Source organism: Vipera berus (assembly GCF_964194415.1).
Source record: "Vipera berus genome assembly, chromosome: 3".
Classification (NCBI taxonomy): Eukaryota; Metazoa; Chordata; class Lepidosauria; order Squamata; family Viperidae; genus Vipera; species Vipera berus.
The window spans coordinates 74,847,761-74,873,299 of record NC_138204.1 but is presented as its reverse complement, the minus strand read 5'-3'; the positions used below and the strand labels follow the sequence as shown (position 1 = coordinate 74,873,299).

At 36.8% G+C, this 25,539-nt stretch overlaps 1 protein-coding gene across 1 annotated transcript in view; it reads right to left on the bottom strand.

Annotated features, from left to right (window-relative positions):
• MSH4 (mutS homolog 4) overlaps positions 1-25,539 on the bottom strand; it is a gene marked incomplete at its 5' end in the record, with an annotated part of 61,081 nt that overhangs the window by 20,749 nt on the left and 14,793 nt on the right. Inside the window, 7 exons of the mRNA XM_081323566.1 lie at positions 288-362; positions 1,169-1,236; positions 6,263-6,435; positions 15,092-15,265; positions 17,978-18,093; positions 19,781-19,891; positions 21,315-21,478. Of these exons, the coding sequence (XP_081179692.1) occupies positions 288-362; positions 1,169-1,236; positions 6,263-6,435; positions 15,092-15,265; positions 17,978-18,093; positions 19,781-19,891; positions 21,315-21,478 (881 nt within the window). The remainder of the gene's footprint in view (positions 1-287; positions 363-1,168; positions 1,237-6,262; positions 6,436-15,091; positions 15,266-17,977; positions 18,094-19,780; positions 19,892-21,314; positions 21,479-25,539) is intronic.

Below are 25,539 nucleotides of genomic sequence, written 5' to 3'. Positions count from 1 at the left end.
GTGTGACTATGTACTGGGATATATTTAAGTATATAGACATTTGTCACATTTAAGGATCAGGTGGTATCCTAGTGTATCCCTTATCTACTGTTTAGCTTAGCTGTATCACATTCTGGGTAGTATGATAATATTTTAAACAGGAGAAAAGCAATCCCTCCCATTGGTAAAGTCACATGATAGGAAAGAGTGAAAAATCCTGATTTAATAAGAGTATAAATTCCTTCATTTGAGAATTAAATGAAATGATAACCATAATTGGCATTACATAGTATTTTAGGATATGATACCTTCAAAGGCTCCACAAGTTCCAAAGTATGCTTCAGGTAAATTAAATTGGTTATTTTTGATTCAGATGAATTAACCTATTTTAAAAATATATCATATTATTGTTGGTACAGTATAAAATAGCCTAGATACCGTTTGCTATCATCGTTATTTGTGTTAACTGACATTACTATTTTCTTTGTAAGCATGATAACCAGACTTGGCATATTAGAAATATACCTTAAACGATATCTCCTTTATCCAATAAACTGTTTGTTCTTAGAGCCTTTAGTTTGGCAGTGTTATACCACAGTGTGCCCTTCTAGTATTAACCTCTAGTATTAACAGTAGGTAATCTCATACTTTCAAGTATTAACTTGATTAATTAATCTGCTATTAACATTGGGTAATCTCATACTTTCAAGGTTTGAAGAAAAATGGTAAGGAAATAAGGGGAAGGAAAAAAATCCTACTAATTATTCATAGAGAATTTTACAGTCAACTAGTATAATACTAAATCATTAACTATTTGATTACCTATAAAGAACAAACAAAAAATCTTAAAAAGTTTAATTTTATGTAAATAAAACTAAATCATATATGAAGCAAATAACTATAAATTCTATTGTGCATTATTAGAAAATAGCAATATCAATATCTGTCAAGCTAAATTTGTTTATAAATAAATTAAAATACAGAAAACTCATGATTTCTAGTACAACGCAAAGGATAAAAATACTATCTCTCCATATATGTATAGCAGTGTATTCATATTTAAAAATCTTTTTAGAAAATGGTTTTGATTCATATTCTCTATGAGAACAGAATTCTCTAAAATAGACAAGCAATAGAGATAATCCATAGATATTTATAATCTATTCCATAAAAATATTTATAAACGTACCGTATCCTGCTTTGGAATTTGTACTAAAACTGAAAGTAATTGTTCAGTGTCCAAAAATCTTGCTATAACTGGGGGGGGGGGGGGGGAAATCAAACAAAATTTTTAGTTTGATCCACAAACCAGTTAAACTTAAATTCTAGGGTTTATTTTTACACATGTACAAAATTATTCAAATTCAAAATGTTTTGATTTCAAGATATGTTATTTCAAGTTTCATGTTTTTATTAAAAGGATATAAATTAGATTTATGATATCATAATCAATACTGAGAAGGAGGCCTATTTCCTCTAAATGTGGAAATTATGCTATATTTGCTGGAATTTAAAATTATCTGCCTCTATTCCCTTTTCCTTTTACATGAAATAACTATATCTTATAAACATGGTGTTGGGTTAGAGAATAATGGCAAGCAAGAAAATGGACATAAGATACATTGTGAGGTGATTGTTTAGGTGCTATTGCTGTCTTCTGCACCTAATCTTCCACCCTTTAATCCAGGCATGTCAACCTGCTGGCCCGCAGGCCGGATGAGTCATGATGAAACTATGCCCACACCATTCCCGGCAATGGGAAAAAAGTCACAATACGTCGCACGTCACATGACATCACAAGTTTGACATGCCTGCATCTAATCTACACTCTCTACATGGGGCTGCCCTTGAGGTCCACCCGGAGGCTTCAGCTGGTGCAGAATGCGGCTGCGCGAGTTGTGATGGGGGTTTCCCGATACTCCCATGTAACACCTCTACTCCGCGAGCTGCATTGGCTCCCGGTTGCCCTCCGGGTGAGATTCAAGATGCTGGTGATGACCTATAAAGCCATAAATGGCATGGGTCCGGGATATTTGAGGGAACACCTGCTTCCAGCATCAAGTTCCCTTCGTTCAGTGCGCTCCCACAGGGAGGGTCTTCTCAGGGTGCTGCCGGTAAAAGATTGCCGGTGGATAACACCCAGGGGGAGGGCCTTCTCAGTGGGTGCACCTGCCCTCTGGAACCAGCTGCCCATGGAGCTTAGGACTGCCCCCGACCTGCGTTCATTCCGCCGGGACCTGAAGACTTGGCTCTTTGAGCTCTCCGGCCCAGGCTGAGAATTTTTAACTGGGGCTTTTATTTTCAGGGATAATTTAATCTTTTTAATTGTTTTTTAACTTTTGTATTTTGTATTGGTGTGATTTTAAAATACCCTGTAAACCGCCCTGAGTCCTTCAGGAAAGGGCGGTATATAAATCTAATAAAATAAAATTAAATTAAATTAAATAAATCTACCATGCTTAGCATGGATTGCCTTATACACGCTAATGGTTGTCACTAGTCATTTCACAGCCACTTAAATCCTAAAATTCTATCACACTTAGTCAAGGTTTGAAGCCACCTGATTTCTAGGAAATCTCTGGATGCTTTGCTTGTACCAGCCATCTTGGGATCCTGCATTATTAAGAAATCATTGCCAACAGCAGCTATACTAAAATTTCTATTACCAGTTCATTCTTTACAGTACGTGCAATTTAACATTTCACCATCATCTCTCCTCAACTATAATTCTACTTCAATTTGGCAGGATCTTAATTTAAATTTCTGCTGCGCTGTGACTCAACCCCTACAACTTGTATTTGCTCTATAACAATACAGTCATTCGAGGCTAAGAATATTCTTTAACAGTAAGAGTTTATACTATCTGACAAGTGATAAATTTACATTAAGATCCATATCACGATATCAAAATATATGATGGTCACCCACAGTTGTTGAAACTAATTCCTACACAAGCACTTGGGAAAAGTCCAATCTGGAGTGAAGGAATTTACAAAAGATAACAAAGTATGAAGAATTTAGGGTTAGGAACTAGAAGACGTTTCACCAAACTTTGGGCATTCAGTAGATAATAGATGTAGTCTACGTTATGAATAGAGGGAATTCTTCCATATTCAGTTTCAATCTACTGTGTGTTCCCCAACCAATAAATATTTTTAAATAAGACATACATACTAAATTGGTCATCTATAATTGTAACCTGCAACTGGTAATAATACTGATGTTTTGACAATGAATGTTCTGTATGTTTACTCTTTTATTTCGCCACTCCTCCCATTACCTCTCCCCTTTTCTAGTTGTAATTATTTTTATGGAGATTTTTGTTGTTAATTGTCTAACACTTTCATACACAAGACTCATCATATGTTTAAAAAAACATAAGTTTGTCAATAGGAATTATTTATTTATTTATTTTATTGAATTTGTATACTGCCCTATTCCCGTAGGACTCAGGGCGGTTTACAGGGCAGTTAAAACCATGAAATACAAAAAATTAAAATCAATTAAAACAATTAAATTAAATTCAAGCCCCAAAAGTAAATCTAAAACCCAATTAAATTAAAAACCCCACACTCAAAGAGCCAAGTTTTCAGGTCCCGGCGAAATGAGCGAAGGTTGGGGGAAGTCCTAAGCTCCGTGGGTAGTTGGTTCCATAGGGTAGGCGCACCCACAGAGAACGCCCTTCCCCTGGGAATAACCCGCTGGCATTCATTAACCGGCGGTACCCTGAGAAGGCCCTCCCTGTGGGAGCGCACAGGACGATGGGAAGATGATGCCGGCAGCAGGTGTTCCCTTAGATAGTCCGGACCCAAGCCATTTAGGGCTTTATATTATTTATATTATATTATATTTATATTATATTATTGCAGGAATCTAGTTGAAAACTACAATAATATGGGAGTAATTCAAAAAAAGAGATAGATTTCTAAGACCATATATTAAAAAAAATCTGTAACAGATAAGACTCAACATAGGAGATTCTTCTTTAGTGGATATCTTTTATTTTAACAAAGTCTGAAATTTGATCAGAGTGACAACTCTACCAGAATTAGACAATCTTCAAGCTGTATTGAATGAGGAGAAAAGTATTATTAAACTCCTTTTTCTCCAGCATTATGTTTCCAGTTATATTTTGAAAATATAATTGTATACTGATACACAATTTATATACAAATATAACATACTGCAGAAGTTAACTAACAAAAAAAAACAACTATAGCTACAGCTTATTCTTTAAAAGTTGATCAAACCAATTTATTCCTGATAATACATACAAATAATGGATGTCTTTGCCTTTGATTTAATTGAACCAAGCTACTCAAGACCATTCAATGATTCATCTCCTTGGACAGGAAATAGACAAATTTGGATTAGTAGACTGTCTATGGGATTTTTTTCTATTTTTTGCTGCCCCATTAGCTACTCTCCTGGAACAATTCATGTGCAGTCAGTCAACTCCCATGAAGTAATCTCTACTTATCAAAGAATCATCAACCTTGTCCAGAAGCATAGTCAGGCTACTCAGCAATCTTCTTCACATCAATTTAACAATTGATCCAAATCTTGACTCAACATGTAATTCTAGCTTATAAAAACGCTTTAAATTCATTTTATATTCTAGTTTATAAAATGCCCTAACATGAAACATCCTTTAAAAAGGCTATGAGAAGTTTTTAAAGGAAAATAAAACCCCCAAATTCGAAAAAACTAAAGGATCCAGTGTGCTGTGATCAATACAAATTCTCTTCTTTTGAAGTCTTGTTTCTCAACTTCCAGCCAGAGTTAACTCTGAAAATAATAACAAATCTCAACAGACTTGGACTGCATACTTTCTTGGTAATTTACTATGTCTCAAGGCAACAAAGCCCATGTCCAGTTTGTTGATGAATCTCTCTCTGAATGACCTCCGGTTTCACCTTCTGAGGTTCAAAAATTATTTTCTCAATAGACTAACTGCAAAAGCCTGGGTAAAGATTTAATTTTATCAGAAAAATTAAAATTAAATTCTGTATGTGGGTCACTGTGCTATTTCCCCCCACACACAGTTTTTACAGATATAAATAATTCCTTTTGATCATGCACATAATGGTCCAATTTGGCTGACATAAATTCTGGCTAATGGAAGTCTTTGAGTGAATCTCACATCACCAGATAGGTTTAGATCTACCCTAAGGAGACAGATTAACAATGATTTGGTGTATCGCAGCCCTTATTTGTCATCACTCTCTGCTCCTGGCTTTGATTAAACTCTGGCTGAACTGAAGCAGAGAATTTGGGATTTAGATATTCAAACTGATAGAGCTAGTATTTCCCATATTTTTCTACAGTGCTATCACTCCCTTGTTCCTCAGTCTAAATTTTTAGAAATATATTTCATGCTTTTAATTGGAGACATTTTACTTGGACATGAACTGGGGTACTAGAAATTAGGATGACAATTAGTCAGATAGATTAAATTCCTGCACTTGTTTGTGCTCAGAAAGAGAAGTTGAATCTATTCATATGTGCTATTAAAATGTTTGTTAGATACCCAATGGCAATTGAAAATGGCAAGGAATTTTCATTGCTCCTGTGTAATCAGTAACTGCTTTTCTTTTATGTAATCAATTGTCCAAGAAGGTTGTAAAATCCTTTCTGAGATTCTCCAATACCTCCTTTTCATTTATTGTCTTTTATACTGAGCCTCTTGCTTGGCTGTTCCTAAACTATAATTAAGCACAGGTAAAGTAATTTTTAAAATGCCTGTCCTATAATAAAACTTGTCAACTTATTATATTTGGGTAACATTTACAATACTAACTTATTAATGATATGAACTAATACATTCAGAAGAATTGAAAATTAAAATACAATACAAGTAGTCCTCAATGTACGACCACAACTGAGACCAAAATTTCTGCCATTTAAGTAAGTTAAGTGAATTTTGTCCCATTTTACTTTCTTGCCACAGTTGCTAAATTAGTAACACAGTTGTTAACGTGAATCTTGTTTCCCCATTGTCTTCACATATCAGAAGGTCATAAAGGGTGATCAATATGACCTTGGGACATTGCAACTGTCAAAAATAAGAGTCAGTTGCCAAGTGCTTGAATTTTGTTCATGTAACTAGGGGGAATGCTGCAACAGTCAGAAGTGTGAAAAACGGTCATAAGTCACTTTTTGCACTGCTGTTGTAACTTCGAACAGTCACTAAATGAAATGTTATAAGTCAAGGACTACCTGTACACTGCACCAATCTAACTATAAACTATTTTATTCCTTTTACAAAGCAGAATTTGTGTACCTGACTGAAGACCAAAAAAGCATTCCTCATCCTGAAGGAGCTCTTGAACAGAATCCAATCTTGTGTTGATACTATCAGCATCAATCAGAGGTTCCAGGATATTAGACCTAAGTCTTCGACTTCCCCCGGGTGTCTTAGTATAATTTAGAATACCAAAAAGAGTATGGCCTTTCCTTTGAAAACAAGGCAAATTTGAAAAATAATCTCATTAAATACATTTAATGCAAATGTAAGTGCACATTTATATACTAATCGTTTGGTTTTCAAAACTGGCAACACTCTATGTGCACAAATCACAAAGCCTTTCCAAGGGCAGAGAACACAGTATGGAATATCCCCTACCAAGGTTGCATAAAGTCAACACTATGTTCTGTTTTATTGGTTATTTAAAAAATCATATCACCTAAATCAGGGGTCCCCAGTCCCTGGACCAGTACTGGGCCGCGGCATGCCAGCAACAGGTCCGCACAAACAAAGAAAGCCCCATCCGCAGGTGCAAGCAGCACACAAAACCACGCCCCTTCCTGTCTGTGGAAAAACCTCTCTCCACGTAACTGGTCCCAAAAAGTTGGGGACCCCTGACCTAAATTGCTTTAACACTAGATCTTTTTATAGTATGCCCATCCGTTATTTATTCATTAGTTATGGTGAATTTGTAAAATATTATCAATTATCTAATCATTTCAATTATATTTTTTTAAAAAATATGTTATTTTTCCCTGATGTAAAATTTAATAATGTTTTGTTATTGCTTCCTGCTTTCATTTGCATCTCTTTGTTTTTAGATCTGATGTTATAGCTCTGGCTAAGAAGTCCCCCTTAGATGAAGAAGACTATGCTATATATGCAATATCCAGATGCAAAAAGCTGAAACACAAAAATGGCAGAATTGTAGTAGCAGATCCTCCTCTGGCCCTTGATCATACTGTAGCTCATTTGATTCAGTCTTCCTACCAGCAAATAACTGTCAAGTTTCTGACTATGGGCTTTTCAAGTGGCTCCGAGGCATTGTTTACCTTAAAAGTCCTTTATTAGCTAATACACTGGCAAATGCTTGCTCAAAGGAGGCTGGAATCTGAAATCTCTGCCCCCTTGCACAATATATTAAAACACAATTCTCCACCTTTCTAATTTTGCCATTAATCATATTCTCCAATTAATTTAAAGAATCAGTTTCCCTTCCGTTAGAAAACCCGCCAAGGTCTTATCTTCTTTAGTTAGGGATGGCCTTGAAGGTACAATCCTCCTCTTCCCCCCTCCCAACTTTAAACTGAATCTCTTAAAGCAATACACAAGTTTAACATATGAAATGGCTACTTCTTCATCTCTTGTCAAGCAATAACATTCAATGTTAGCAGCCTTGACAATAACATTGTAACCACATTTTGTTATAGCCTTACATTTGTATTTGAACAACTTTGGCAGTGCTGTCCCCTTGTCTCTTGCCTATGTTGAGTAAAGGTAATCACTGACTTATCAGCACAATTGAGTCCAAAATTTCTGTTGCTGAGTGAGACATTCGTTAAGTGAGTTTTGCCTCATTTTATGACCTTTCTTGCCACATGTGTGGAGTAAACCCCTGGAGTTGTAAAGTTAGTAACTCAGTTGTTAAATGAATCTGGCTTCCCCCATTGACTTTGCTTGTGAGAAGGTTGCAAAAGGTGATCACATGGCCCTGGGACACTGTAACCATCATGAGTCAGTTGCCAGTGTCTGAATTTTGATCACGTGACCATGAAGATGCAATAGTGATAAGTGTGAAAAATGTTCATAAGTCACTTTTTTCAGTGCTGTTGTAACTTTGAATGGTCACTGAATAAATTGTTGTACTGTAAGTCGAGAACTACCTGTATTCTTTTTTTTTAACCTAGGCTGCATTTTACTTGTAGCCAACTCCAGCAAAAAGAGTTATATTAGTACTAGGGGGAAAAATATTCTATCAGTTTCACAGATAAATTGTTCACAACATAAACAAGTGTAGAAAATTCTAGAAATTGAACTTTTAAATAACATGGGGAAGAAGCATTAATAAATAGGACTTCGTTATAAGTAAAACAGAAGAACTGCATTGCTGAAACATACAAATAGTAAAATTCTATATGTTTACTCTAAAGTAAATCTAATTATGTTAAATGTCTATTTCCATTTATAATTGGAAAATATATATCTTGTCTTTTTATTTCACATCTAGCTAGGAAAAGCAGTGATAATTTAACGTTGAAATATCTACCGACATCTTCCCTTCTAGTCCCCAGAGAGGCCAGTTTAGGAGAGAAAGAAGTTTGTGCTTTAGAGAAATAAAGTATTGGGCCTGCAGCAAATTGTGTTTTATATTACACCACATCCAGTACAGCAGCAATCTATTGGTGGGGCAGCAAAAGCTTATGCAAGTGGCTTATAAGGAACTTTGCATACAGGAAGATAGAATTTCAGAAAGTAATTATGCAATACATTAAAGCAGGTTTGAGGCTGGTGGCAGCCAAATTGAGTGAATAAATTAACGCAAAAAATATGCACTAATGATCCATGTATATATTTTGTCTGTTAATGTCTGACTAAACAGATCAAAAACCTCCTTTAGAAAAAAATGTTGTTTCTTGGTGAAAGGGAAATAATTTATTCGGTCTGTCAAATTAATGCTGTGATTAGAACACGTAAGACAAAATGTTAAATATTTATTCATAGAGATCTTATTAAGAACTGAAACTACACAAAACATGTATGCTCTGTCAAGGAAAATAAGGACTGCCTTCACAAGAATTTATGTCAGCAATATATTGACATTAATACAACATTTAAAATTGTGCCTATGGCAAGAACAAGATAAGCACTTTGTGCAAACTGCATGAAGAAAATGGAGATCCAGGAGTGGTAAGCCTTTTTATTTAATACAATCATACAGTCATGACTTTGTCAATATTAAGGCTTCTCTGAGGGGCCACAGCAGTTAAAATTCTCCTAAAGGGGATCTGGTCAATAAACTTTAAGTCAATAAAGGCAACATAAACAAAACTTCATGGAGTAATGTATTTTCTATAATACGATGAAGAGTAAGTCAATTTTCCTCCCCTGTATTATCCAATCTACATGTTAGAAATTAGTTGGGTGCTTTCACGTCCCCCTTTTTTGTACGCTTGGATTATGATGAATCTATGTCATAATAGATTCACAAAGGGAAATCACAAAGGAAGAATCCAAATTTGTGAACAGGATGCCAGGACTAAAGCTCACCCCATCCAACTTGGCCTTTAGAAATTCTGTTAGTATCAGATTATCTACGACTGTTTTACCATCTTAAAGTTGTAAAAAGAATTTAGAAGGCTCCAGCAAAAGCATCAGGGATCAATTTGCTACAGCATCAGGGAAAAGACCCCAAAATGGCATATGGTCTTTGGCGCATTGCTGAACAGAGTATGAAGACATTTAACCTACATCTCAGGAATAATGAGGTGGTGAAACTCAACGGGGGCTTTGTGGAAAAAGGGAAAAGAAGAAATCATCAGAAATCAGTAGAGTTTTCTTCCTCGGTAATCTAGAAGAATGTCTGCCAATTACCTTTCTGGGTCTCTATTTACTTCGTGTTTTTTTTCTTCAAAACTCATGTTTTGAACTGGGAATTCTGTATTTTCTAAAACCTGGCCCTAGCTTAAATGCATTCATAGTCAAACCAAAAATTTGATAAAAGACTCAGTTCCCTGGATCTGGACCAATAGCAACTCCTGGACATAACTAAGTAGTATTTTAAAAATTATACGGGGCAGCTTGGTACAAATACAAGAGTCGCCATGGAGGAGTGAAAACTGAATTTAAGAAGGGCAAAAACATTCTCTACTTCCTAGACGTAGCAAGTAATCAAAACCCTTTCCCTGGAAGGATTATCCAAGTGATCTGTGTCTTGTTTGTAAATTTGAGCATTTCTGACTGGTTTAGAACATAGAATAACAGAGTTGGAAAGGACCTGGGAGATCTTCTAATCCAACCCCTGCTCAAGCAGGAGACCCTATATCATTTCTGACAAATGGTTATCCAGTCTTTTTTTTAAAGCCTTCAGTGATGGAGCACCCACAACTTCTGAAGGCAAGCTATTCTGACATATAAGGAACGGTTGCTGGAATTGGGTATGTCTAGTTTAATGAAGAGAAGGGCGAGGGGTGACATGATAGCAGTGTTCTAATATCTCAGGGGCTGCCACAAAGAAGAGGGAGTCAAGCTATTCTCCAAAGCACCTGAAGGCAGAACAAGAAGCAACAGATGGAAACTAGTCAAGGAGAGAAGCAACCTAGAACTAAGGAGAAACTTCCTGACAGTTAGAACAATTAACCAGTGGAACAACCTGCCTCCAGAAGTGGTAAATACTCCAACACTGGAAGTTTTTAAGAAGAGACTGGACAGCCATTTGTCTGAAATGGTATAGGGTTTTCTGCCTGAGCAGGGAGCTGGACTAGATGACCTCCAAGGTCCCTTCCAACTTTATTATTATTATTATTAGTTAATTGCTCCCACCATTAGGAAATTTGCCCTTAGTTCTAGGTTGTTTCTCTCCTTGATTAGTTTCCAACCATTGTTTTGTGGCTTGCCTTTTGGTGCTTTGGAAAATAGTTTGATCGTTTTATCTTTCTAGGAGCCCTCAAATATTGAAACAGTGCTATCATATCCCTCCAGTCCTCCTTTTCATTAGACTAAAAGGTAAAGGTAAAGGTTCCCCCGCACATGCGTGCTAGTCGTTTCCGACTCTAGGGGACGGTGCTCATCTCCGTTTCAAAGCCGAAGAGCCAGCGCTTCTCCGAGGACGTCTCCGTGGTCATGTGGCCGGCATGACTAGACGCCAAAGGCGCACGGAACGCTGTTACCTTCCCACCATAGTGGTCCCTATTTTTCTACTTGCATTTTTACGTGCTTTCGAACTGCTAGGTTGGCAGAAGCTGGGATGAATAACAGGCACTCACTCTGTTATGCGGCACTCGGGATTCGACCCACCAAACTGCCGACCATCTGATCGACAAGCTCAGCGTCCTAACCCACTGAGCCACCGCGTCCCTTATGTGTGTGTGTGTGTGTATAAACAAAGGCTGGGTTTTAAAAGGAATTTGTTTGGCTAAACACAAGAAGTCTTCTAGATTTGCTAGGTTGGCAGAAGCTGGGACGAGTAACAGGCGCTCACTCTGTTACACAGCACTCGGGATTCGACCCGCCAAACTGCCAACCATCTGATCGACAAGCTCAGCGGCCCAACCCACTGAGCCACCGCGTCCCTTTTCATTAGACTAGACATACCCAATTCCTGTTACCCTTCTTTGTACATTTTAGCCTCCAGCCCCCTAATCATTTTTGTTGCTCTTCTCTGCACTCTTTCCAGAGTCTCAAGATCTTTTTTTTATTGTGGTAATCAGAACTGGATGCAGTATTTGAAGTGTGGTCTTACCAAGGTTTTGTAAAGTGGTACTTTCAACATACCACAATACTTGTTCCAAACACAAAACTCAGGACTACCCAAAACTTTCAGACTGTAAAGAAGCAAGATTTCTCTGGACAACAGTTTATATCTGGAAGCCTATAAATGTAGCATTTAACAACATAGAGATCATTCCATCCTTAGCAGAAATAGCCCTGTCAACTATTTTTGCAAAGCAGTTCATAGAAGATTGTATTGCATCTTACGGGTCCTTAATGGCAAATAATTCCTGAAAGATCAAAGCCATTGCTTACATTGTTAAAAAAGGAACAATTTTACCATTAAATTAAGAACGTTACTTTGGCTAGTTTAAATATAGACCAATTTATTGGCATATTTATTCAGCTGGTGGTATAGAAAAGCCAAGCTGTGTTGCAGTATAGTATTGTGAGAGTGGGAGATATATACAATCCTCCAATTCTTCTGACCCAAGAAGAGTCTTTGGTGCTCTCTGAGCCTGCTGCTTTTCTTGCAGATGTTTCATTACCAAAATAGGTAATATCAGTGCTAGTGATTATCTAGTTTGGGTAATGATACATCTGCAAGGAAACAACCAAGCTCAGAGAGCACCAAGGACCTCTCATTTCAACCTGAGCTACAAATATTCTCCTTTATTGGTACCAAGATACTGGTTGCATGTTGAATTGTTGCTTAATATTGGAGGAAGAAAGTCACTTTTATGGATCCATTTGCTAGTAAGAAACTCTCTACCCTTGATTATTTACAGGCTTTCAATGGGCTCAACTGAGACAGTTTCTTCTCATTTTCAGGTAACGAGGAGGCTGAAGATGCAGAAACCCCAACTCAATAAATGACTGATTGAGCTGACTGCACAATTCCTTCCGCATTCACTAAAAGCTGGGTGTCCTGCATTGTACTCAGATGAATAATTAAAGCAGCTAAACAGTTTAAATAGTTACTTAAATGTTTAATTTTAGATAGCTATAACCACCTTCTTGAAAACAAACAAACAAACAAATAGCAATGATACCAGAATAAAACTGTCTCTGGCCGGTTGTTGATCATCGTTACCCACTAGGAAGTCTAATTCTAATCACAAATGGTTGATCCTGATGGTTCAGAACCGATAAAGTTTTATGAGTAAGACAACAGTTCCTAAAATCTTCATAAACACCCCAGGCAATATCCAGTGCAGGCTATTTGCGGAATAAAATAAACCAAATGCAGGGACAGAGTAAGGAAAGACGTTACCCAACTCTATTATACCAATGTCCATTCTTTTACAGGTATCACTAAAACTAAACAATTGGTGGAGCAGTGGGCTAATGCCTCCTTAAGTAACACCAGCTGCCTGCAATTAGTGCAGGTTCGCATCCCACCAGGCTCAAGGTTGACTCAGCCTTCCATCCTTCCGAGGTAGGTAAAATGAGGACCCAGATTGTTGGGGGCAATTAAGCTGACTTTGTAATAATGCCGCTGGGGTGTGTGTGAAAGCCCTAATAAGCAGGCATATACCTAGAATGAAGGCTACTGCTAAGCTTGTAAGCCACCCTGAGTCTTCGGAGAAGGGCGGGATATAAATGGAATTAAAATAAAAAAAATAAATAAAGACAATAATAAAAACTAATTGCTTTTATAACCTTTAATGTTGTATTTTTAAAAAAATCCCTAAACAATTGATTGGTTATATAAATGTGACTCAGGTGGTCATTTATGAATCCAAACAAATGCATTCTTCATTGGTGCGGTAACAGAGATGCAGCATTCTAGAGTATCAAGAGCTTCTTAAAGGAAATATATATCTGTAAGCAGAGCTCCTACTATTTTCCTTAGTTTCCTGAGATCAAGAGGGTAGTCTTAAGTTGAAGCATGGCATCTGTGAGCCCAAAGCAGGAAAACATTTAGGCATTAACGAATTCACACGTTATGCTTAAAGAATCAATTACAGGTAGGCAATCTTTTTTTACGATTGTCATGTGATTCACACAAACAGATGAATAGAAGGCTATCTCATTGGGGATTGGATAGGCATTTAAGTATCAGTAAAAACAAAACTGTGTTAACAACAAGCAGCATTTTGCCATGACCAGAAGTCCATTGTGTAATATTGTATAAATGAGGGAGCTTCTAACTACATGGCAGCCTGCTAGATACCGCGGAGAAAACTCAGAAAGATTGCAGATGTAGCTACTGAGCTAGCCGAATGGCCTCTGAATCAGTCCGATTTCAGCAATAACTCAGTTGGCAAAGTAGTGCACCAGGTGTAGATTAGGATGCCCTGATCACCACTCAGTTGGATTACTCCAGTAAGATCTACTTGGGCCTGCTAATGGAGATAATTCAGAAGGTGAAGCTTGGTGTAAAATGCATCAGCTAGACTGTATGTGGGACAATTCCCTCCAGTGGGACTTTGTTTTTATCGCTCTTGTTGTTCTCTTGTATGTTTTTTATTTGCCATATTGGATTTGTGTGTGTGTTTGTGTGTGTGTGTGTGTGAGCAGGATACCAAGAGAGCATGACTTCTAGTATTGCCTTAGGCACAAAGCCAGCTGTATGATCTTGGACCAGTCATTGTCTCTTAGCCCTAGAAAGGTGCAATGACAAACCAATTCCACTTTAGTCAGAGCCTGGGTTCTAGTCCCACCTAAGTCAATAGATGATCTTGGGCCTGTCACTTTCACTCAGCTCTAGGAATACACAAAGACAAACCAAGGTTTTGCCACTACTGAAATGCCTATCCAACTCCTAAGGATTTAGCCTTCTGCTCATCTGTGTATGTCAATCACATGATCCATGATGAAAATCTGGTTACCTACTTTAACTGATTTTTTAAGCATCATTTGTGAATACAAGTATGTTTTCATTCTTTGGATTCAAAGATGTTTCTGCTCTACCTTTTGATCTTCGGTGTTGAGGAAAATAGTTGGAGACCTTATACACAGACACATGCTACAAGATTTCCCTAATAAATTAATGCTTATACAGTATTTTAGACCTGAGCTCCATGGAATGGGGTAAGCTCCTGTTACTTGCCCCAGCTCCTGCCCCACTTAGCAGTTTTAAAACACGCAAATTCAAGTAGATTAATAAGTACCACTTCAGTGGGAAAGTAACAGCGTTCCAATAGCCACACCGGTCACACAATCATGGAAATTGTCTTCAGACAATGTTGGCTCCCTTGGTCAAGAAATGGAGATGAACATCACTCCCCAGAGTGAGACATGACTGACAGGGAAACCTTTACCTTTTTTTTATGTTCTATCATTTTCCTTCAAACATTTTAATGACTGAAAATGTATGTTCACTTGAAAAATATTATTTTTAAAGCACAGATTTGTATCCAACATTGTATTGTGATTGTAAATATAACTATCATATCTTTTCCATAGTTTAGAATTTGAAATAAAATATCTTACCTAGGCTCTCTATTGTTAGTAATTAATTCAAGATTTAGGGCTGATGTTGAGTCAATCATTGCTGTTTGCTCACTTCCATGGAAACGAATCTTAAGTGACTTAGGCGCATAAACTGAATTTTGGATGAATTCAACATATTTCAGCAAGGCAGCAACAGCTGCGAGACAGTAATACCTAAGAAATAAATGGTAATCAAATGAACAAAAATACAATTTAAATAACGCATAATATTAGTGTAGTTTTTAAGATTTAGGATCACTGATTTTACTGGGAGTAACACTGAAAATGTCGCTTGAATACTTTGTTTTATCCATTTATTAGATGCATATTTTGGCTTTTCTTCAGGACCTTAAAATAATTATACTCTTTCTACAACTTTTTCTTCACAACCCGATTAACTCAAAAAGTGCTATTGACTTCTGGAAAATAAAACTGTTCTCCATTTTAAAAGACAGTAAACAAATAAAATCTGAAAGAAAGGAAGCTGCATATAAACCTCCATGGTTGTTAACAATTTCCACCCACCCAGGCTGAGTTTTCCCCAAGGTTACTACTTGATTAACAGAGAACTTCCCAGAAATTCTGACTGGAATCTTGATTTTGATCTTCAAAAACAAATATGACAAAAGACCTAATAAATAATTTCTATTTAGCAAAGAAAGTTGCAATGTTTCTCCATTCTACAACAATCTTACAATTTTGTTGTGGACAACCAGATAATTTTTCAAAGAAGCATCTGTCACCACAAATATAATAAATAAAATAAATAGTATCAGGCTTTTAGTAAAGAGAGGTGGAAACAATTTGGAATGTTTCCAAGTGGATTTTTTTCCTAATTTGGAAAATTTATGCATACATTAAAGTCTTCTATGAACTGCAAATTTTTCTAGATTGTTTGCACTTAGATGTGAAAAGATCAATTCAAATCCATATCCACTCATGAATTTAACTGAATAGGCATAGCAATTCACTCTTATTTGGTGCAATTTATGGTCAGGAATCCTAAATCATACTCTAAATGTCTAAAAGGGGAGATAAAATTGAAATAAATACTTTTAAGGCAGAAAATTGTGGATATAGTCCAGAATCTTTCTAATTAGCTCAACACTCCACAGAGGCAAATAAAAACTAATAGATATTAGGTAAATAGTCTTTTTGTCAAACTGCTAAGTTTATCCTTGTTGGAAAATTAATTTTATTTATAAATTTATCTATTTATATGATCACCCATTTCATAGAATGTAACTATGGGTGGCATAGAATAAAACCATAAAATAACAATATCAAAGCAGAGTGCTCTCAAAAACATTGATGCTATTATTTCAAAAAGGCTAGGCAAGAGCACTGGCTGTTATGAAGAGCAATAGGAAATTAAAATAGGTAATTTCCAGTTTTGTTTCTACCCAGCCACATTCCTAATCAATTGCTACACTTGAATCAGAACAAGCATACACATCACTGAGTTCACTTAGCAAAAATATAGTTTGACATTTATTTATTACATATCAGCAAACTTTAATGATTGAGGTAGAAGAGGACAACAGATCCAAATTGGCTCTCAAAGGAAAAGTAGAAGCCATAAGCCAGTCAGATGTCCAGTAACTCCAGATCTCTCTTCTGCAAAACCAGCCACAAGTCCTGATACCTTCACAGATGCCCTGACCCTACTTCTAAGCCTTTCTGGTTTTGGATCCAGCTCTGCTACACCTTTTCTTCCATCTTTATGGCCCTGTAACCCATGCATCCCATTGCTCCCCTTGTAGACGAATTATGGCTTTGTGATCTCCCTCTCTAGACTCACCCATAGTTTTAGAATCCCTGTTTTATATTATGGCTTTTCATTTGAGAGAAGTAATATTGCCTCTACTGGGGTAGGGAAAAAAAATCCAGACAGACATGTTAAACCCTCAAAATGAGGTAGCAGACTGAAAATTAATTTTCTGGGTTTTTATCATGAATACAACCATTAAGGAAAACTATGCAGAAATTAATAGGTTTTTTTAATGTTACTGCAGTTATTTAAGAACTATCTAACCAGAGATCCTAAATATATTCACTTGGAAGTTCAGTATACCTGAGGTTTAAAATCAAATATAGTCCCACTGAAGTTAGTTTAACATTGAAACTGATACTTATAAATCCTACAGAGTTATTCAGAATAAGGGCTTATTAAGCTAATTATAATCCTTTTGCAGAATTGATGTAGATGACCAGGCCGAACCCAAGGAAGGAGGTCAAGTTTGGAATCCTTTTTGACCCACAAGAGATCCAAGACCAGCCCCTCTTGAACTCCACTGACTCTTATCTAACCCCAATCTTCCTTGACTGCTAGTAATTCAGATTCTTGCTTAGGAATAGCATGGAATAAACGTGTACTCATTTGAACAACCCTGACTCCTGATTTCTTGCACCTGACAATGATCTAAGACACAGTCATGGTAACAGCAAAAGGCAAAGAGAATAATTCATAAATGAATCATCTACTAGGAAAATAATTACAAAATAACAGGCTGGATCCAAACTAAACTAGGAAATATAGAAGCTTTCATTTGTTGATTACCCACCATGTTCACTGTATGTATGTATGTATGTATGTATGTATGTATGTATGTATGTATGATGTATGTATGCATGTCACATCCCATGTTTTTTCATGGACCCAAGAAAGGCAACTACTGTAACTTTTATTCATGTCCCTTGGAATCATTTCAGTATAAAACACAACTTTGGTCAGAATTAATACCTGGGACGTTATATTTCAAAATACTTATTGAGTCAGACCGAAGGCAAAGAAGACTTACAGCTAGCGTTCCCAGGTTACTGACTGAAAAACAATTAACAATACAGCACACTAAAGTGAATGAATTATTTTTAGGACATACATACTTGGACTGAACTTCCATTAAAACAGTGCTGAATTCTGATGTACATAGTTGTTCAATGTATTCCAAACCTTTGGTTTCATTAAAATATTTTCTCTGGACTGTGGTAAAAGTCACATTCTGAAAAGGAAGCAAAGGCATGACTACAAAAAACAGTTCTAGTGTATTGCCAATATTTAAAAGTAATAAACACTGAGTTATTTAGGTTCAAATACTGACAAAAGGCAAATTAGGAATTTGCTATCAGACTGATTCAGATGTACATATTACCTTTGCTGATTTCTAGTGAATATACACATTTGTGCAGTTCTAGCATGCATGTGATAGTTCTAACATGCATGTGATAGTTCTAGCAGGCATGTACAATTAAATTTCTTTTTAAGAGAAATTATTATTGTACGAACACTGTTAAGTTGAGGCAGAGCACAAGATTATCTTGCCTGGGCATAGGAAAAGACAAGAACAATTCCACATCTTACTTTCTACTTCAATGCTACTCTTGCTTACAATTCCAAAAAGAATCATGATATTTCTGATGCTAAAGCTCTTTGCAGGACCCACATTCTTGACACTGCCCTGACCCATGACTTCCATATCTGAGGCTTTTTATATCTGTACAGACAGTTCCCGACTTACGACCAGTTGCTTAGTGACTGTTTGAAGTTACAGTAGAACTTCCCAGTACTACTCATGACAAGGTTTCAAAGTTCTGATAGTCACTTCATCTCCCGCCCTGCAACCATGTAATAATATTTCGGACTTTGACAACTGGTCTACATTTATGGCCATTTGCAGCATCCTGCAATCATGACCATGATTTGGGACAATTTTTTTTTTTGCTAGAAACCACTGTTCTAGTTTCCAGCATAAAAACACCCATTGCAGACAATGGATTCCTTAGTAACTGCTGCATTCCCCTCACAATCACAGCGTTAATGAACACAGTGATTCATTTAACAGCCACTGGGAAAAAAAGGTTGTAAAATTGGGCATGGTCATGTGGTGACCTGCTTAACAACTGTCACAACTTACAGTTACAGTTGTGAGTCGAGAAATACCTGGATCAGAATGGGTGGGATTGTTAATGGGGGAAGATGTTGAATTGCTAGTTAGATAAAGACTTAAGATATGCATCATGCAGATTGGAAAGAATAGGGAAATTCTGAAGAAATAACAGAGAGAGGAGAGACACTGATTTTGTCATTGCCAAAAAAATAGAGCACTCTTTGATATGCTTTCTTTTTGTTTTATAAACGTAAATCAAAAATGAAAGGAAGGTGACCTATGAAATTAAAATGTCTTGTTCTTCAGTACAAGGTCAGTATGCTTGTAAAACATTTATTATCTAGGATATAATCCCAAATAAAAGCATTGATCTGGCATATCATAGATAAATGACCAAGAGAAAAAGGAACTTCATCTTTATTACATCTAGCCATTTGATTATAATCTTATTTTTGTTCACACAGAGTCAATATTATATTATGGCCCTTGAAAGGTACTTCAGAGGCTATAAGATTGTCAGCTTCTCTTTCTAAATTAGAGAAACGACTTCAATCACAGAAGACTACATGCAAGCTCAGATGCATCCAAACTAATGCAGAACTGCTACCCTTGAGATACATTTATTTGTATCTTTTCATATCATGTGATAAAAGAATAAATGACAGTGAATTTTATCCTTGCTTTACTTCTATCTTCTAGCAGGATTGCCTCCAGTTCTGGATATAACCAAATGCTCTATAAAATTAGGAAATAACTATAGTATAATGTTTAAAAATAAACTAATAAGGATTTTAAAACATACCTTGAAATTTTCTGCTATCAAAGTGTACAGTTTTGTTGCATTTCCTGAATCACAGGCAGTGTTTGACATTATTATTTCTAAGGGTGTTAAAATTCTGAGTTTGGTGATAACCTAGAAAAAAAGTAAAAAAAAAAGGTCTGTTTGAACAGTGTTCAGAATACACAGCATTTTAAAAACAAACATGTATTGCATTTACTTAAATAATGCCAGTAAAATAAATACATTTCTGCATCTAGAGCTAGATACTGGAGGCAATACATACAAGAATGACTGGGGCAATTATATATATATATAAACTATGTTTTCCTTAGTAGATGGGAGCATTCAGCCAAGTTTGGCCAATCACCAAATGCTAAGCAGGGTTTCTGGATAACAGTTCACCAGAAATTCTAGGACTGGAGGCTAAGCTAGGAACAATTATCTTGGAAGAAAGCAACGGCAAACATTTCCATGTGATGAAAACTAGATTTCTACCAAAACTGTTCATAAAATGTGATTGTTGTGCTTTCATTGCCCACAACCCCAGATCAATGTTTCAGCATTCTCTCTTAGGCTGCCCTGCGGTAAATATGTCTTCCATAAGTTTTATTTATTACTGAGACAAGCAGCAAGAAAAGGTCTGGTCCCATCCATCAGTTGTACGAAAAACGTCTCTTGCTCTGGACTGTAGATTTCAAGCAGTGGGAGATTTCAACCCTCCATGCCAGAATGCACTTACTACTGTCTTTCTGGTCTTTCTAGAGGCTGCTGTTGCCAGCCATCTACAATGTCCTCCTTCAATACACAATGGGCTCTGGTTTCATGCATTCTTGGCTCTGCCCTGAGAAGTTTCCATAGTGCCCGGAACCCCAAATGTTCTCTTTCTTCCTTTATTTGTCCATACACTATGCCAATAGCAACATACATCCCACCTCCTAAGTCCTATTAAAACAATGCAATTAAAAAAACCATTTAATTGATATCTTAACCAATACATATAACATGAATTATATTAACTTGCCTGTTCTTTAACTAAAATAAATCTTTCATTGCCAGTCGTTAAGTTCCAAGCATTCAGGCTTTCAAGGCCAGATGGCAGGACCATGTTATAATGGTCTTCCTAAATAGCTGTAGGGGCTATTCGGATAACTGGGAAGAAGCGGTTACTGTATATAGAAAGGGAGCAGCAACGGAGAGAGACTAATTTTGTGGTCTCTGTAAATGGCCTTTCCTGAACAAAAAAAATACAGAGGAAGCCCTTTCTACCAGAACTTGTTGGATGAGCAGGTGCTGTTGAACCAGTATCTTCTATGGCTATCCTTTATTGTTATTGCTACTGATAAACCATTAGCTATAAATATAACAATATGTTCATTTGGATTTGGCACATACGGCAATGATTTTGCAATCAACCACATTCAATTCCAAGGTTAATAAAAAGTAATCAGAAAAAAAATTAGAAGGCTAAAGCAATTGGCCAGAACTATCGCCGTGCATGATTATGCTGATTCAGTGCGTTTATATCACAAAGAAGATTACAGTATTCAGATTTTACCTTGGTATATGTTGTATTATCAGCAAACTGGGATAGAACTACTTCTGGATTTTTTAGGTCAATACTTGCCATTCCCACTTCACCTCTAGCAAACCCTCTCCCTTCGATTACGGCCACGATAACAGAGGCAATACTGTGAGTTGAGACTGCTGAAGATGATGTAACTGTGAAAGATGCATTTAGAATAAGGATTTAGTCTGCCAAGACCTGCTCTGAAAAAGTCTTACAAAAAGCAATAAAGAATATTTGTAGCTCAGGGTTGAAATGAGGGATCCTTGGTGCTCTCTGAGCTTGGTTGTTTTCTTGCTGACGTTTCATTACCCAAACCAGGCAATGTCATCAGTACAGCATCATCTAGCACCACCCAGCACCGATGAGGTTGCCTACTTTGGATAATGAAATGTCTGCAAGAAAACAACCAAGTTTGGAGAGCACCAAGCACCCCTCATACAAAAATGGGTGGCATTTATAGTGAGTGGCAGATGGTGATTGTCACTGGTATTTAAAGTAATTGTCCTGAAAACACTATAACTCTTAACCATTTTGGCATACTAGTCAATATGTAAGGTAAAGGTTCCCCTGCACATGCATGCTAGTCGTTTCTAACTCTAGGGGCCGGTGCTCATCTCCGTTTCAAAGCCAAAGAGCCAGCGCTTGTCTGAGGACGTCTCCGTGGTCATGTGGTCGGCATGACTAGACGCCAAAGGCACACTGAACCTTCCCACCGTAGTGGTCCCTATTTTTCTACTTGCATTTTTTACGTGCTTTCGAACTGCTAGGTTGGCAGAAGCTGGGATGAGTAACAGGCGCTAACTCTGTTACGCGGCACTCGGAATTCGACCCGCTAAACTGCCGACCTTCTGATCGACAAGCTCAGCATCCTAACCCACTGAGCCACCGCATCCCTTCTAGTCAAAATGTACCACTATGCAAACACATAAAAACCAACATACCAAATTGCAACTTGATTTTTAAAAAATCAACTACATTTTCAGAAATTGAACAAATAAATGACTAGGAAACAACTGAATGTGAATTCTATTTTCCCTTGATAGATTATATTATTAAATTTAGTGCTTCCGGACTTAATTTACATTTAATACTTCAAGTTTAAATTTATACTTTGAGGGTCTTTTTCCTCTTGTGGAAGAATGCAGTCTTTATGTCTGGAACATGCTTATATCTTCTCATTGTTTCATCAGGCTGTTATGACTTTATGAAAAACAAATATACCCCCAAAATTATATTCTTCATGCTGTTGCTTTCTGAATTACTATGCAGGATTAAAGTATGTTTTTCAACTAACACACATCTTCATTTATTTTTCCAGTACTCTTTAAACATTGTTCTTTATACTGAGCTATTAACTTCTTGTCAATTCCTTTCATAGTTTTTGCTAGGTCAGTGTTTGGGTCTTGCAATTTAATTGTGTTTTTGTTGCTACAATCATTAGGACAAAGGGGTTTTTTGAGGTATTTTTTTGATATTTCTTTTCCTTCAAATGGGATTTAAATATAAACATTTCCATTTGCTTAAAAATAAAATATCACAGGTTTCAGAAACTTCCTTTTGTGTAATTATAATTGTTTTATAACTCAGACTGTCTCTAACATGAAAATTAATGTTAGTAAAATATGTTCACACCTATTCATTTTGCACATAATACATGTAATTACTTAGCTGTGCTTAAAAGCGAGGGACTAAATGGAAGCAAACTGGATTGTTCTGCACTCTTGGCTAATTAAATATTATCTTCATGGGAAATGTTCCCATCTCAGAATCAGAGGGAAAAAAAATAGCATCCCGCTCATTTACTGAAACCCGTTGCCTATTGGTGTACTTTGCAAAGAGGTTGGCAAATGGAGCAGCAACCCAACACATTTCATTACACATGGGGTGGGCAAACCATATGCCTCAGCCCACCATTTGCAGCCTCACAAGTATCTGATAGCTGCTATTAAATGGCAAAGCGACTTCTTTTCTGTAGTGTGCTTCTTTTAAAAAAAGTTTTTTTAAGTAAAAAGTAGACTACTTCCGTCTCAATCCTCTCCCTTCGTGCCTATAGATTGTGTTGCTGAAATGTGGTTACTGAAAGGATTCTGAGGTAATTTGGGAAATGGTAAAGAGGGAAATGGGAACATCTTGCTACCAGATGCATGTTCTAAAGATCTCCCATTCCAATTCATATAATTAAATCTCCCCAAATATCTAAAAAGAGATAAAACTATCACCAGAGTTCTCAGGGGAAAGTATCCACTCAGGCATTACACTAGTTATTTTGGAAGTTAGTGAAACAAAGTTACTGAAAATACACACACACACACACACACACACACACACACCTCCCCAGAAAATCAAAAATGGATTAGTTTTTAAATTGAAATAAAGATATTACACACACTGTAAGATAATTTAGGTCAGAGAAATTCATGGAAAATAAGTAAAAAGTAAAGGTTCCCCCGCACATGCGTGCTAGTCGTTTCCAACTCTAGGGGCCGGTGCTCATCTCCATTTCAAAGCCGAAGAGCCAGCGCTTGTCCGAGGACGTCTCCGTGGTCATGTGGCCGGCATGACTAGATGCCAAAGGCGCACAGAACGCTGTTACCTTCCCACCGTAGTGGTCCCTATTTTTCTACTTGCATTTTTTACGTGCTTTTGAACTGTTAGGTTGGCAGAAGCTGGGACGAGTAACAGGCACTCACTCTGTTACGCGGCACTCGGGATTCGACCCGCCAAACTGCCAACCTTCTGATCGACAAGCTCAGCATCCTAACCCACTGAGCCACCGCGTCCCTTGGAAAATAAGTATAAGTAGCCAAATATATACACGTGAGAAAAAGCCTTTTATTAATCTTTCTTGATAACTAATATTCAGAAGGATGCTAGCTCTTATCCACTCTATAATATAAAATGATCATTACTAGTATTCCTAACTAGCCTTATTTTTTATATATTTTTGCAGTCCAGAAATTATAACTCCACCTACTAGAGCTATCTCTAGCTTCAATTGCTCCTTTGTGTTCAGTTTTCCTGACTGTTGTGGTGTTTTATCTCTACAACCTGCTTTTCTCTGTTGTGTCAATGTACTAAGAGATATGCAAGTGACAGCTCTTGGGAAAATGTCAGATATTAACTACTGTAGAAATTTATTCACTTATTTAATGCATTTTGCATAGCAAACCTTTGAAGGTTCTAGAACTGGTTTTCAAGGCAGACCTCAACAACGGTTTTATCATTCAGAAGAAATCTAATAAATGACTATTTGAGGATACATAGATGCTACAAAGTAAGCCTTTAGCAAGCCTTCTTCCACTACACGATATGATTTTTTTTAAAAAAAAAATTGAATTATTAAACTTCTCTGCCACCCATCTCACTGAGGCGATTATAGGCGGCTTAGTTATATAATTAAAATAGCTACACAATAGATATGATTTTTTTTAAAAAAAATTGAATTATTAAACTTCTCTGCTACCCATCTCACTGAGGCGACTATAGGCAGCTTAGTTATATAATTAAAATACAATATAAAATCTTATAATAATTAAAAACCAACCATTTAAAATTCAGTTATATGTTTTAAGGTATGTCCAATAAGCCAAAGGTCCCCAACCTTTTGGGCACCAGGTACCAGTTTTCTGCGGCCCGGAGGGTGCGTGGTTTTGTGTGCTGCCTGCATCTTGCAGATGGGGCTTTGCTTGTTTGTGCGGCCCAGTTGCTGGCATGTCGTGGCCCGGTACTGGTCTACGGACTGGAGGTTGGGGATCCCTGCAATAAGCCATCTGGACTTTTGACATCATTTCATCTCTAACTATCCCCTGGCTTATAGCTCTGCATCAAGATCCTAAAGAATCAAGGTTAGGGTAGGATAATTTAAGATGGTCATACTGACATTTGAATAAATATCATAAAAAGATCACTCTATAACCATCTTTTCACACTAATGTCATTCCTTATTTTGTCTTCCTTAATGGATTATATCTTCCTTGATAGATTTGGGGAAAGTTTTGGAAATAATATATGATAATATATATGTCAACAAAGTGTTTGTAAAAGTACTCATGGTATGCTTATTTGCAAGATTAAATGGACTGGCTGGCATAAGTATTAAACGAGGTTAGACTATAATCAATATGAAATATTTTAAGTTGTATTTCTGTAGTGAGCAGAAATTGGACTTAATCTAAATAATACCTTTCATATCCATGATTCTATATAGGTATTT